The sequence below is a fragment of the Tenrec ecaudatus genome, chromosome 11, assembly GCF_050624435.1.
Source record: "Tenrec ecaudatus isolate mTenEca1 chromosome 11, mTenEca1.hap1, whole genome shotgun sequence".
Taxonomy (NCBI): domain Eukaryota; kingdom Metazoa; phylum Chordata; class Mammalia; order Afrosoricida; family Tenrecidae; genus Tenrec; species Tenrec ecaudatus.
The window spans coordinates 106,018,085-106,033,382 of NC_134540.1; the positions used below are offsets into that span (position 1 = coordinate 106,018,085).

At 49.9% G+C, this 15,298-nt stretch overlaps 1 protein-coding gene across 13 annotated transcripts in view; it reads left to right on the forward strand.

The window, feature by feature from the left end:
- Positions 1-15,298, forward strand: part of DOCK9 (dedicator of cytokinesis 9) — a 330,985-nt gene that overhangs the window by 277,324 nt on the left and 38,363 nt on the right. For all 13 annotated transcript variants that reach the window (XM_075563462.1, XM_075563461.1, XM_075563465.1 and 10 more), the window contains 6 exons: positions 5,549-5,664; positions 10,906-11,043; positions 11,176-11,358; positions 13,168-13,281; positions 13,383-13,598; positions 14,970-15,027. In XM_075563462.1, coding sequence (XP_075419577.1) covers positions 5,549-5,664; positions 10,906-11,043; positions 11,176-11,358; positions 13,168-13,281; positions 13,383-13,598; positions 14,970-15,027 — 825 coding nt within the window. The remainder of the gene's footprint in view (positions 1-5,548; positions 5,665-10,905; positions 11,044-11,175; positions 11,359-13,167; positions 13,282-13,382; positions 13,599-14,969; positions 15,028-15,298) is intronic.

A 15,298-nucleotide genomic window follows, 5' to 3' on the forward strand; every position in this document is an offset into this window, starting at 1 on the left:
CTAGCTGAGCGCTCAGTGGGTCCAGCCCAGGCTTTGGCTCCAGGCCTGGTGACCTGCTCCTATAAAGACGGTGTCCTAGATGGCCTATGGAGTCAGACTTGACTCATAGCTTGAAAGTACCCAGCAACAACGTTGTTGGATATAATACCGAGTTACTGCGAAAAAGTACAGAGAAGGTAGGCTTTCTCTGATTTAAAATTCATACTTAAAAATGAGATTCAAGCATATATTAATGTCTCTTTACAAACAGGTAAACTGGGTGGTGGTGGTGTTGTTTTGTTTTTTAATATAGGATCCACCCCTAACTGTGTCTTCGAGTGGAAGGTGTACATGAGTATGAACAGCTAGATACAGTTCTATTTGGCCTTCCTATAGTGGCTCCATGGGAGAAAGATGGGGCTTTCTGTTCCCATCAAGAGTTACCGCCTCAGAAACCCACAGAGGCAGTTCTACCCAGTCCTACAGGGTAGCTGTCAGTCAGCATTGACCCAATGGCAGTTATAGAGAAAGAGAGAGAGGAGCAGCTCTGGGGCCTGAATTTCCAAAACCACAGCCAGTGAAGGTGGCTACAACAAAGAATCTGCTATAACTACAGATTGGATCGAGCATCTCCCAGTGAGGGCACGTTGAGATGAGGGCAAGCAATGGTCCACAGCTGAGACGGCCTGGGCACTCAAGCAGCCTTGGTAGGTGTTGGCTACAAACTCCAAGTTTGGCTGTTCAAAGCCACCAGCTGCTCGTTGGGTGAAAGACAAGGCTCTCTGCTCCCATAAAGACACTCAGACTCAGAAACCCCGCAGGTGGCCCCCAGAGTCGGAAGAGACCTCGAGGGCAGGGTGTTTGGTTTTGCTGGGTCACAGGCTTAACCCAAGTGGCTTCACACTTTCGGGTTCACCACTCTTACTCGGTGCCATGTTTTAGCCCCTGCTATGCTTTGGGCGAGGGCACCCTAAAGCAAGAGGGAAGCAGATGGCATGATAACCGGTTTCCTGGGAGCCCAGGCTGAACTTGGCAGACTTGTTCCCACAAATCACTTTGAGCGTCTATGTTCTCTTCCTTGTTGAAGGAAGAAGAGAACAAATAGCAAATCACATCCATTTTGCTTTGAGATGTTATTCTTTAAACTCCACATCCTTCTGTGAGGAAAACTAGTTAGCAATTAAAATGAGATGAGGATCTGCACTAGGCTGCCCACGGAGCGGAGGTCGACTCCTAGGGGCCTGTAGGGTAGGGTGGGACTGCCCTGGGCGTTCCCAATACTGGTGAACGTTTATGGAAGTCAAGAGCCCGCCTTTCTCCCACTGAGTCGCTGGGGATTTCCAACTGAGATCCTTGTGCATCACAGCCTAATGGGTAACCACTAGGCCACCAGGTCTTCGGAGACATCTGGAAAATATGGTCTTTGTACTTTGAGGGACTTCTAGTAGCAAGAAGAGTCCGTGTTGTTCTGTATGTATGTTGTCTCATTATTTTTCTGGATCCACAATGTGCCAGAGAGAAGTGCAGGAACAGTGTTTTCCGGCAAGAATCCTGGTTTCATGAAGGTCGAGGCAGCTATGACAATGGAAGTGGCCGCAGTAAGAATAGGCCCCTTGTTCTTCTGTCTGGAGCATCCTCTGCACCAGGTCACAACGGGCACTGGGCAGCGGGCATGAAGGGAGAGTGCACAGGTGTAGGCAGCGTCATTCGGTCAAGCTCTGTCAGCCCCATGGCAGTGGGTTGGGTTGAGTTTACTTATTGACCAGAGTCAAGGTCGGCGTAGCTCATCCTGTGGGGCCGTTTCGTCCTGCGTGCTTGAGAGACTTGGGGTTTTAGAATAACCCCTTTTCAAAGTGACAGCAGAATGAAAACGGCACATTTGAGTAGCCAAGCCTAAGGACGCTGAGGCCACTCATGGCTGACAAGGGTGGCACAGCTGATAAATTCTGCCCCGATTCCCAGCCAGCAGTGAGGGAGTCAAGAATCCCTGCCCAGAGCTCCTGGGCGCCGCTGCCCTCTAGTGGGAACCAGCGTGCTTAACATTGCTTTTGCACTCGCCTGGGCCAGAATCGGCTTCAGCGGCTTTCAAAAAGCTGCTGACTCTAAGTTTAAGAAACGGCTTGCCTCCTAAGACCCTCTTCCTGGACTTGCTTGCTCAGTTTTATTTTTCTGCTAGCCTGTGTACAGTGATAACCATTCCATAAAACCCTCCCTGATGCAGTGATTCCAGACCAGGTTTTGGCTCCAGGCTTTGAGGCACACCGTCCCCATAAGGTATCACAGGGCAAATTGTCCCAGCCATCTCTATTTTTAAGGATTTAATAATTGCAACAACTAGTTCCAGAATCCTGATGTTGTTGGATTTTTTAAAGACAAAAGACTATATACTTAAATGGCTAGTAGGACCATTACTTCTAGATTCCTAAGCGACTCAGACAAAGGCAGACTTCTGTTTGAATCGGACCTGTATCTGACAGTAGTAGTCTAATTTGAAGGCCCAGCATATTGGATGAAGGACTTAACTGCTTGTGAGATTGATCAGAGCTTAGAGACATTTTGCCGTCACCATGTTTCACAGTGTGTACACAATCATATAATGACTCGCTTAGCCCAGCTCATTGATTATCTACTCATATCAAACAAGGCAGCACTAAATTCAGTTGTGGAATTGTTCCAGGGACAGGAAGGAGACAGGACTAGGTAAAAAAAACAAAAACCTGTGGGGATTTTCAGAATGATTGATTGCCTGTTCTCTACTGAGCCAATAGCTTGCCTCCAACCAGAAACCAAATGCACTGCCCTTGAGTCAATGCCAGGTAGAGCCACCTGATAGGACTGGGTAGAACTGCCCTTGTGGGTTTCCAAGATTTTAAATCTTTACGGGAGTAAAAAGCCTCATCTTTCTCCCGAGGAGAATCTAGTGGTATTGAACTGCTGTCCGTGTGGATCACAGCCCACTAGATAACCACTACGCTACCAGGACTCCTCATAGGTTACCTAGCGTATGATGGATGGGCGGGTAGATGGGCAGAGAGAGAACTGAAACCCTCACGGAAGCAAGTCTCTTGGTAAAACCTAGCCCACACAGAGGCTGACTTGGGGTAAATGGCCGTCCTAGGTGACAGGCAGGGCCTTTTGACGTGTGGGCTATCATCTTGGTTGGTCTAATGGGTGCTGTCTTCATTTTGCCCCTCGTCCCATGGTTGTAGTCATTTTAACCACCATCCTCGATCTGTTTATCTTCCTTTCATTGCCTCTGTGTCTGACCAAACACACCGCCCTGGACCAAGCAGTGCCTTGACTTGTAAAGACAACACAATGAATATTTTTCAAAACTCCGTCTCTGCTGTGGAGGACTGCCTACCAAAGAAGCAGAAAGAAATAGAATGTGCTTGAGGCCACACTGCGTTGCATGTCCTTGCCACAGCGAGGTGTCTCCCATGGGGTGGAGATAAGGCAGTCCACAAACATACAAGATCAGCGCCATCTTTTAGCAGCAAGGCACCGTTGGATTTAAAGCAAACAAGCATATAAGTGGTGCTTTTGCCGTTACCCTAAAAAGCCCCCTGTAGCTTTCAGAAGCTGTTGCAGCCTTTTGACAGTTACTCTATCGTTGTAACATGTGGTGCAATGGCCATGATGTCATGCTTGCTAATTTGTTTCGTCCTGATACAGATAGGATAGATAATACAACTTATTTGTTGTATCCTAATAGCACAGGCTGTGCAGCAGTGGCCTGGGTAAGGAATTGCGGGGGGGGAGAGGGGGAGGCGGTGGGGTATCGATTCTGTTTTGACCCCATTATTGGTGTCATGACATTTCCCTCAGCTCTCTGTTCTTCATTTTCTTGATCTACTTATGCAATGTCCTCCTCTCTAGTATTGAGAACTTCCTCTAAATGCTGAGTATTGATTTATATTTGCTTCTTGGAGGAAGACATTATAGGGTGTTTTATCACACAGTCATGCACCGCATCGTGTCCATTCAGGTTAGGTCTGACCCAGTAGACGTCTGTGGCCCCAAACCCCAAATAGCCAAGCCTGTTAAAATTTCTGAGGCACATGCAATGGCTCATAATAAGAAACAGGGGCTACTTGCAAGGATCAAACATTATCATCATCATCATAACTATGGTATTATTATGTTAAAGCTACATCTGGAAGTGTTTCTTTGCATTTTTTATACATAGAAACATTTTGTACGACATCTGTTGTGACGAGCATTTACTTGACTATTTAGTGCCAACCCTGCCTACCTGTTCCGACTTTCATGCAAAGTTGATCCAAGGCAGACTTAGGAATGGAGCATGTTCATAACCCAGGGGCCACCTGAATAGAACATGGTATTTGCACAACGTCCAAATCATATGACATCCTGTTTCACAGACCGTACCATGAGTGCTAAGCGATGCATGACTGTCTCTCCATCTTTCTTGGTAATCCAGATCGAGACTGTAACATCTTTGCATCTATCCATGAACGTCTGCTAATGCGTATCATCTTATAATGTAATCTCTCTAATTTCACACCCAACTATACTTCATATTACTAAATTGATTTTGTAGCCACATAGAGAAGATGCCAGCTCGTATTTACACCATGTGCAACTCAGCTAAATTTAAATGGCAGCTCCTGGAAGTCTTTTCTTTCCTTAAGCATTTCTTTCAGACATCCTGGCTGTCGACGCTTTCCATTAAAGCTGCTAGAGCGCTGTTAGCACAGGCAACTCTTGATTCGAGTGGTCTTTATGCCTTAACCTGGCACATCATGTCAGGATTCCGAGAGCTTCACGGATGCTAATGAACGTAATGCTCCCCGCAGCCCTTTGAGGTAGATAGCGTTACTGCACCCATTTCACAGATAAGGAAACTGAAGACTAAAGAGGTCAAGTGACTTGCCCAAGGTCACACAGCTAGAAAGTCCCAGAGCTGGAGTCAGCGACCAGCAAGCAGCCTGCCTCTCAGGCTCACCCTCTTAACCCCTGTGCTGTGCTGCTGACTCGCTCAACATGGGGAGCTTCAGAAACCTCGGCTTCGCCACTCGGTCATCCGTACAGCTTAGGAAGCGCCGTAGCTGAATTAGCAGGCTCCTGTCTGTAAGCCAACTCCAGCTCGTCGGTGTCTAACTGTGTGAACTCAGACAAGCGGCTTCCTCGTTCTGTGCCCCGTTTCCTCCTCTGTAAAAAGGGTGCTTAGTGACAGACATACCTCACAGCGCTGTTGGGCTCAAGGGGTAGCACGTGTCCAGTTCACAGCATTGTGGCTGACACCCAACCCCCTGGCTGCCGGGTCACCGCCAATTCATGGTGCCCCATGCGGCGCTGGGCAGAGCTGCTCCGTAGTGGGCATGCTGTGAATGTTGGCCACAGGCGTTCCTCCTGGGGTTGAAAAAGAGTGATGAATTGGGTGGAAACATCCCCAATGCCCACACGTACACACGGAGGCCAACGGAGACGTGGGCCCAGAGCCCGGTCTCCGCGAAGTAATCAAGAGTTGGCTGTGAGCCCCCTGCCCCCGCAGCCCTGCTGTCACAGCGACCCTGGCAGTGATGTTGTCTTGTGATCCTTGCAGGCTATGGTCACTCGGACGCGGACGTGCTCCACCAGTCCTTACTGGAAGCCAACATCGCCACCGAGGTGTGCCTCACGGCCCTCGACACCCTGTCGCTGTTCACACTGGCATTCAAGGTTTGTATGGCGCAAGCACGCGTGCTCTGCAGGGCGCGGGCCTCCCTGGGCCCTGGGATCACGGCAGCCCTGCGGCGCCCCCACTCGTGTACGGAAACCACTGCTCCACGTGGGCCATCTCAATGCCCTGCGAGAGCATGAGGCTCCGCTGGAAGGCAGCCCTTCCCAGGGAGGCCTCTCCCGCTTACCCTCCTGGAGGAGGAGGATGTTGTTGTTGTTGTTGTTAGTTGCCGTTCTGACTCAGAGCGACCCTGTACACGACAGAACGAACCCCGCTCGCTCTGCACCATCCTCACAGTGGGTCCTGTGCTTCCACCCACTGTCGCAGCCACGGTGGCACTCCATCCTGTTGAAGGCCTTCCTGTTTCTCACTAGCCCTGGCTTCTCTGAGCAGGGCATCCTTCTCAGGGGACTAGGCTCCTGACCACAGGTCCAAAGGACCTAAGACGAAGTCTCGCCATCCTTGCTTCCAAGGAGCCATCCGTGCTGTACCTCTCCCAAGACAGGCTAGAGAGAAAGAGAATTTGTGTCATTGAAGCCGTAGGTGCAAGGCAAGCATATTTTGGAAGACTGCCCGCTCTCTGGGGTACTTGTCACTGGTCTCCCCTCTTCATAAAGCACGTTTATTTGTAAGAGTGAAAGTGGCTTTCCGGACACGTCATGTCACTTTAATATAATCAGAAAACAATCTCACTGCTGTCGAGTCACGACTGAGTCATAATGTCCCCATAGGGTTTCCCCCCCCTGTCAATCGTTACGGAAGCAGGCAGCCTCATCTTTCTCCCTTAGAGCAAGAAAATAAGGGGTGGGTTTGAACCATCAACCTTGTGGTTAGCAGCCAGATGCTTAACTACCTGAAACACCAGGGCTCCTTTCTTCCTAGCAGCCATGCTGTTTCTGTCCCTATGAAGTGTCACACCTAAGAACTCACTTGGGCAGATGAGATGAAGCCCCACGGGGTTGGCAGTTCAAACCACCAGCAACTCCCAGGGAGAAAGACTGGGCTTTCTACTCCTGTAAACAGTTAACAGTCTCAGAAACCCACAGGGGTCACTAAGAGTCAGCAGTGACTTGGTGGCAGTGAGTTTGGGCTTTTTGGTCTCTTGGCTGACTCATTGCGAGTGTCTGCATGTACACACTAAAATGAAACACTATCCAGGCCTAATGGATACTGGAAAACATTTAAACCCTAAATTTCCTCTCCTGGGTGGCGTACTGGGTTAGAGATTGGTCTGTTAACTGCAAGGTCAGCAATTCGAAACCACCAGCAGCTCCAAGGGAGCAAGATGAGGCTTTCTACTCCCATTAAAGAGTTGCCGTCTCAGAAACCAACAAGAGCAGTTCTACTCTGTCCTGAAGGGTTGCCCTGAGTCAGAATCCACAGAATGGCAGTAAGTTTGATTTTTTTCCTTTGGTTATTATATTTATGAATTATTAGATTAGCTTCTGATATTTATTATGTACCTTCTGTGTACATAATTTATTTTTTATGTATCTTCAGGCTTTCATTTTCACAACCCTGCCTAGTAGTTCTTGTTTCTCATTGTAGAGATGAGGAAATTTGAAGCTGAGTTAGATTAGGAAATCCGTCCAAGATCCCTAGACAACGGACCTGGCCAACACCCCAGTCCTCCATTAAGCAGATGGGACAGGGGGAGCGGGAGGAGTCATACTTGGTTCAGGTTAGTGAATGAAAGTGGTTGGATGCGGAATCACCTGGTGACCTCGTAGTTATGAGTTAGGCTAACTACAAGGTCAGCAGCTCAAAACCACCAGTCGACCCTTGAGGGAAAGACGAGGGCTTCTACTCCCGTGACCATCTCAGAAGCTCACAGGGGCAGTTCTGCCCTATGAGTTGGACTGGACGTGATGGCAGTGAAGAGAAACAAAATTGTGAGGCACTTTTGAGCTGGGTGCCAGGGACATATGTGATATAAAAGGGTATCTTTTGTAAGCCGAAGGTAGTCAGATGAAGAAAAAGACAATTGTGTTTGACTGTTCTAACGTGCCCACTAACTGGACATGTATTGATTTGTAGAAGTTCCTTTTAGTGCCTTTTTGAATTGCACTGTGAGAACTAGTACGTGATAGAGAGAGAGAGAGAGAGAGAGAGAGAGATGAAATCAAAGACTGGGGAGCAGGTGGATAATTGATGTCCGAGTCGTGGCTAGGAAGCGTGTAATCTGGTTCACAAAGACAGTGCAGCCTGGTGGCAAGACACACTGGGTTAGGACTTTTCAGTGATGGGTGAACGGATGCAACAGGAATAGCTCTCCTCCAAAGTGATCGGCCACCATCATGTTACACTCTAATGTAAATAAAAATAAACGCCATGATCCTAAAGATATAGCTGTCTCACATCACATGCTTCCAGGTAGCTCATTTTTGCACCCACGGTTCAAATTTATCTTCCCCATGTTCCTAGATCTCTAGCCCATACTGACATGGGGGGTCCACCCCTGAATGTCCCTACTCCCTGGGCTGAGCCCCTCGAGAGCCAGTGTTAAAACTCGGCAGCCCCCAGACCACACTTCCTTCCTGGGGAACCGCATATAACTTCTCCTTGTGACTGCTGGAAGTCGATCAAGGCTTCCTGTACTATTCTGTCGTCTCGTCATAATTTCTAAATGGAAGATTCCTGCCTGTGATAAGAATCTGGGGGGGGGGAAGAAAGGAAATGAAAACAACAGCATTCTCTGTCTTCATGTGAGTAGTGGAGAGTGGAAGAGCGGTTTTGTTTTGCCCACCCCCTTACAGACCCCGTGAGGCAGTCTGTTAGGTGCTGGGCTGCTAACCACAGTGTTGTACAAGTCCCTCGGCTGCTCCTTGGAAGAAAGCAGAAGCCGGCTGCTCCTGCCGAAATGGAGCCTAGATACCCTGTATGGGGCCGCTATGAGTCAGAATCGACTCTGGCAGTACATTTGCTTTTCTGGGTTTGTTGGTTTTGCTTTTTGTCATAGGCTTTTCTGAAAAGAGTCTTGGTGGCACACTGGTTAAAGCACTGCCAGTGTTGACTTGTGACACGGCCTACGGCAGTCGTTGCTCCCCATTTTCACGGCGTGTGACTGTGTGCACGTCGCCAGCCTACCACTTCCAGCGAAATGGGCGTGTGTGGTTAGGCAGGCTGTGCGCTGAGAATTGTGCATGTGTCCATGTGGGGTCTACAATATTAATGATGTGAATTCAGCAAGGAATATCAAGGCTTGCACCAGCCAGGCAGGCAGAGGGTGCGCTTCATGTGACTTACTGCTGGAGTGAGGAAAGCTTGGCCAATGATAGGATGCCTTTACTTCCCTATTGACCAATGACTGGACGCCTTTACTTTCCTCTTGGCCAATGACTGGACGCCTTTACTTTCCTCTTGGCCAATGACTGGACACCTTTACTTCCTCTTATTTTTTTTTTCCTTGGAAGTAAAACTCAGGCATGGAATGTTGAACTGTTGCCAAAACAACAACAGCAACAAACAAATTCAAGGCCATCAAAGCAAATCCAACGCATCGCGACCCTATGGGACAGATGAGACCTGCCCCTGTGGGTTTCTAAGACTGTAATGCTTGCTAAGAGCAGAAAGCCTCACCTTTCTCCCAAGGAGAAGCTGGTGGTTATGAACTGCTGACCTTGCGAATAGCAGCCCAATGCATGACCCTCTGTGCCACCAGGGCTCCTGAAATACTGCTGGCTGCCGCTTGTTGAGTAGGCTGGAGCGTGTGTCAGGCACTTCCTAGGCTTTGTCTCAAGTCCTATCTGACCGTAGCTGTGTGCAAGACTCCGTTGAGTGGCATGTTCAGTCTATGCGTCAGAGCCTACTTCTGTCTCCCATCCCACCCACCAAGCTCAAACCCCACAGGCATCCATTCTAACTTACAGTGACCCTCTACGGTTTCGGAGACTGTCGATCTGTACATAAGCAGCCAGCCTCATCTTCCTCCTGCCAAGTGGCTGTGGATTTTGTTACCAACGCAGGCAAAGCTCAGCACAGCTGAGAAACACACAGCGAGAGTGGGTGACCAGGAGAGGGAAAAGTTTTGCTTTGGTTCAGTGAGCTGGGACTAGTCGCCAAGGCAGACTCCCGAAGAAAGGACATTTACAGTTTTATCTCAGTACACCAGGAAGTGAAATGAAGGACTCATGAATATGTAACAGGATTCTGAGGAATGGTCATGAATATGCATGAGGGGGAGGTGGTTATGATTCTTGACCAGGAAATGGCTAGCAGGACCTCTGGAATTCAAATGCCCTAGTTGGCCTGGTGATGCCTTTTCATCCACTTTTTGATCCTTGACCAAAACCCCTGCTGCCGGGGTCACCTGTAAGCTGTGGCTGTCCTTTCTGTGCATGTTTGGGGGCCAGATCGGGTTGGAGCCGATCGCTTCTCACGTGCTGTGGTGGGATGTTCTCCAGGCAGGAAAGGGATTAGAGGAAACCGGTTGTCAGGACATCTCACATCCAAAGGGTAGCCCCTTGGGGCAGGCAGTGGGATTTGTAGCATTACACAGAGCTAAGCAGGTTGATAGGTGGTCGCAGTTTGAACTACTGACCTTTCGGTTAACAACTCAATGCCTAACCCATAGTGCCGCCAGGACTCCTTTACCATACCACCAAAAAAAGCCCACTATCATCAAGTCGATGCCAACTCATAGCAACCCTGTAAGACAGGGTAGGACTGGCCCTGTGGTTGCTGAGACTGTACCTGTTTACAGTTGTAGTAAAGCCTTGTCTTTCTTCCTAGGAACAACTGGTGGTTTGGAACTGCTGACCTCGTACCACTACCTATTTATTCATTGGCTAGCAGCTTCATTTTCAGAGTTGCCTGCCCCATTGCCCTTCTTTTGGCATTTTTCCCAGCTGCCGCCCATGCTGGCATGTCTTCGTTGGACTAAGAAGATGTCACCCCTCCACCTCTGTCTCAGTTGTGCAGAAAGAAAGGAAAAGAAAAAAATGCTGGCAGAACTAAGAACCATGATTCAGTTTGTGTTTCAGCTTGCTGGGCAGTTTTAGAACAAGTATTTAATAGAAAAATGAACTATTCCAAATACATATTCAGGGACAGACTTATTTGTTCTCTGTAAGAAAACATGCTTTCTTAGAGGATTCATGGGCATGAAGTTAAATAAATTTCAAAATCAAAATAAACTAAGTTGTCTTAGGGATGAACTATTTACCCATTGAACCTGAGAAGTATGCAGACCTCTTCCAAGTGCCCGGCGTGTCACACTGCCTGTCCATGTGTGCTTTCAGAACCAGCTCCTGGCAGACCATGGGCACAATCCTCTCATGAAGAAAGTGTTTGATGTTTACCTCTGTTTCCTTCAAAAACATCAGTCGGAGACGGCTTTAAAGAATGTCTTCACGGCCTTGAGGTCATTGATTTATAAGGTGAGTCCTCTTCATCCGCGATCGCGGTCTACTGTGCGTGCAGTGTCTGCCTCCTGCCTCCCGGCCTTGAAGAGCTGACGTCGCCAAATCCTGACCCTGCTTTGGTCTGTTTGCTTCTCCCGGCCCGCCCAGTTCCCCTCAACGTTTTACGAGGGGCGAGCAGACATGTGTGCGGCTCTGTGCTATGAGATCCTCAAGTGCTGTAACTCCAAGCTGAGCTCCATCCGGACAGAGGCCTCGCAGCTGCTCTACTTCCTGATGAGGAATAACTTCGATTACACCGGCAAGAAGTCCTTCGTGCGGACGCACCTGCAGGTGGGTAAGGAGGGTTCGCGTGCTGCCTCGCTCCCGGGTGTCCTGCGTTTCCCAGTAACCAGAAGGCCCCTCGATCGGGCACCGGTAACTGACAGTGGTTCCTCAGTGCACACCCCACCCTGCGCTCAGTACCGGAACGCCCCGCAGACACCCCACTCCCAGTGTGCCTGCACGTGGGGCAGTAGCTCCTGTGCCTGAGCAGAAGGCACACGCCACAAAATGTGGGTCCCACTTTTCCCGATGACTTGAAAAGGCTGTCCACTTGGAGGGGCGGGTCTTGTGTGCCCACCCCACTTTGCAACAGGCAAAGAAATCTTTGGCGCCCCACCTACAGCCAATTCCACCCTCTCTCCCCCGCCCCCAGGTCTCAAAAGCTAACCTCACTGCCCTCAAGTGGGTTCCTGCCCATAGCAACCCGGTAGGACAGGGTAAACTGCCCCTGTGGATTTCTGAGTCTTGGCCTCTTTACAGGAGTAGAAAGGCTCGTCTTTCTCCTGAGGAGAAACTGGTGACCTTGAACTGCTGACCATGTGGTTAGCAGCCCAGTGTGACACCACTCTGCCACCAGAGCTGCTAGGTAGACTTAGGTACCAGTCACTGCCATCAAGTTGATTCCTACTCGGAATACACAACATGAGCAGTGGCTTCATTCCTCCCACAGACGGGCTAAGCACTCTTCATTGTCCTTCCTGCGATAATTGATACAGGTTTATGGGAACATCAGTCAGGAGCATCTTTGTTGATTCAACAGGCAGGAGTGGGGATTAAAATGAGCATTACCCTTTATCCACGTATCTCAGTTCCAAAGAGGACGAGAGAGAGAGAGAGAGAGAGAGAGAGTCTATAAAGTACCCAAAATGGCTTTTGAACTGTTTCCAGGTTTAGAGTGTATGTATCAAGTGCATAAACCTGAAGCACACAGATCCTGGGGCACATTGGGAGCCCCTGGGTGGGGCTGAGAGTTAATGCAGCTTGACTCTTAACTGGAAAGCAGGAAGCGTAAGTCCTCCTAGAGGCACGTCAGCAGAAAGGACTGGCTGTCTCCCGCTGGAAACCGTAAGCAGCTATTGGAAGCCCTGCAGGGCACAGTTCTGCCGGGTCCATCGGGGCTGCTGTGCACCAGTCAGCTTGACGGCAGCACGCTTCCACAGGTTGCATATTTCACAGGTGTCTTTCAAATTTTAAAAATGCAAAGGACGCCCTACCTTTTGACCGCTTAATGCATGCAAGTTCCAACAGAATCTTGGAGGAGGCAAAGAGCCTGGCCATTCTCATTAGAGAAAGAGCCCTGGGGGTGCAGTGGTTACAGTTTGGGCTGCTAACTGCAAAGTCATCGGTTCCAAGCCACCAGTGGCTCCTCGGGAGGAAGACGGGGCTTTCTGCTCCCATGAAGAGCCACCGTCTCGGAAACCCGCCGGGGCTGCTGCACCCTGTCTTAAAGGGTCGCCAGGAGTCAGCATGGACTCGATGGCAGTGAGTTTGCTTTTCTGGTTTTCCATTTGAGAAAGTGAAGTGTAAGTGGACAGCCACGTAACGCAAGCTTTTCTCTCCACTCTCCTGCGGAGCAGGTTTGCTTTGAGAGGAATACTGAGAGATAGCACAGTTAGCTCCTGGAAGAATTCTTAAATGATTTTTTTTTTAAGTATTAAAAGGTGAAAGAAAAAAAAAGTTAGATGACAGTGTTTGCTACAGCGGAGTAATAATCACTGCTCAAAGCGTGCGTCTCTGCCTGACGCTCGTGCAGTTTGGCAATGAGGCCCGCCGTCATTTGAATGTTAACTGATTTGCTCGTGTCCGTGTGTCCCTAAGGTGATCATCTCCGTCAGCCAGCTGATAGCAGACGTTGCTGGCATTGGGGGGACCAGGTTCCAGCAGTCCCTGTCTATCATCAACAACTGTGCCAACAGTGACAGGCTCATCAAGGTGGGTGGCCTGGCCCCAGGTACTCTGCCCTCCCCTGGCGCGAACTCAAATGTGTGGGGGCGGCCAGTAGAGGAGAGACGTGTGCCCTCCCCCCCTTGCAGCACACCAGCTTCTCCTCGGATGTGAAGGATCTCACCAAAAGGATACGCACTGTCCTGATGGCCACGGCCCAGATGAAGGAGCATGAGTGCGACCCGGAGATGCTGGTGGACCTGCAGTACAGCCTGGCCAAGTCCTACGCCAGCACCCCCGAGCTCAGGAAGACCTGGCTCGACAGCATGGCCAGGATCCACGTCAAAAACGGGGATCTCTCTGAGGTAGTTCCCAGGCCCCCGCTTCTTTTCGCAGTCGTGTGATGGGCATGTACTTCACATCTCATTCATTCAAAGGCAGACACAGAGACGTGGGCCCCTACTTCTGAGATGGCTTGTTTTACATCCAGCAGGACCATAATCTCAATGAACCCTGCTAAGGATCCCGCACAGCGGAGTCACACGATCTGATCGGTATCTTCCCCACCTTCGTTCCCAGACCCATCAGGAAAGCAGGTTATCTGGTGAGAGTGGCCGAGGTTATGGCTAGGAGATCCATATTAAATAAGTCACAGCACTGCAGATGTTTGAGAATATAGTGACAGAGGGCGAGTCATTTAATCTACTTTGCATAAGGAGCCCTGGTGGTTCTGAGACTACAGGTGAGGCTGCCAACGGTAAGGTCCAAGGTTTGAACCCCCGACCTTCCTTGGGAGAAAGAAACCCTAAATAGGGTCACTCTGCGTGGAAACTGACCGAAAGGCAGTGGATTTGTGAGGTTTTCATCAGAACGGGAAATTAAGGAATATAAAAACTGCCAGGTAGGAACCCCATTCCGCTTTGTTCTAAAGTCAGCAGAGTAATCCTATTATGAAAGCAATCATGCTTCGACGTTTACGCCTCTGTAATTGCTTAGATTAGTAAAATGTATATTCTAGGTTAGAACACTGACATTGTTCCCTGTCGGAGTCCAGTGGACGTAACATGGTAATTATGTCTGACCTTAATCTTAACATACACTGGACACTCGCCACAATAAAAATGAATTGCAAGTGTGAAACGTAGTCTACTTCTATCACTCACAGAATGTAGTTCTGTGCCACGGAGTTGAGAATCCCGCCTCATGGCGTCCCTGTGCGGTAGAGGAGCACGACGCCTAGGGCGCCGAGGCTGGACGTCTCTACAGGAATCCACGGCCGCCCTGGCCCTCGTGCAGTGGCTGTGGACCCCACCCGCTGATCTTCACCGTTAGCAGCCGAGGGCCTGACCATTGGGTCTCCAGGGCTCCTCCTACCTGGCCCGGGCCTCCAAAAACAAAACCTCCTCACCTGTCAATCCTTTATTTACACTTATATGTGCATAGAGTGGCCTCACCTGTGTAAGCGAGGCTCCCTCGGGATCAGACCCACCCCAAGGACACCGGAGGGGTCGGGGGAGCAGACCTAAGTGACAAGAAGCAGGGGCTCACTCCAACAGCCCTTTCGAGTGGGTTTTGGTTTTGAGGGTCAGGGAGCCACCGTTCTGGTTTGAGAAACCCTGCTCGGTCCTCAGACCTGAGTAGGAGCGTGCCCGGCGGGGCCTCACCATCAGACTGTCGGCGGGCATTCTGATGTGCTGTCGTGGGTGATGCGCTGAGGCAAGTGTCCTTCATTCCAGGCGGCGATGTGCTACATCCATGTAACGGCCCTGGTGGCAGAGTACCTCACACGGAAAGGTAAGCAGGATTGCCCCTTGTGTGAGAGAATGGATGTAAAATAGCAAAAGCAAGGCCGAGAGACCCTCGGTGAGAAGCAGTCAGGAAGACTTGGCAGCAGGGGCCTTGGTGTGGGCTGGCACGATAGTCCTGGTTTTAAGCCCCCGACAGGACATTGCTTTCTGTGGTGGGCTCTGCAGAAATGCCAATGGATGGCAGTTGTCTTCCAACCTGTCGCCGTTGGCCCCATTCATTCTACAGAAATGAATGACTGAGGTCTGGGTCTCCCCGG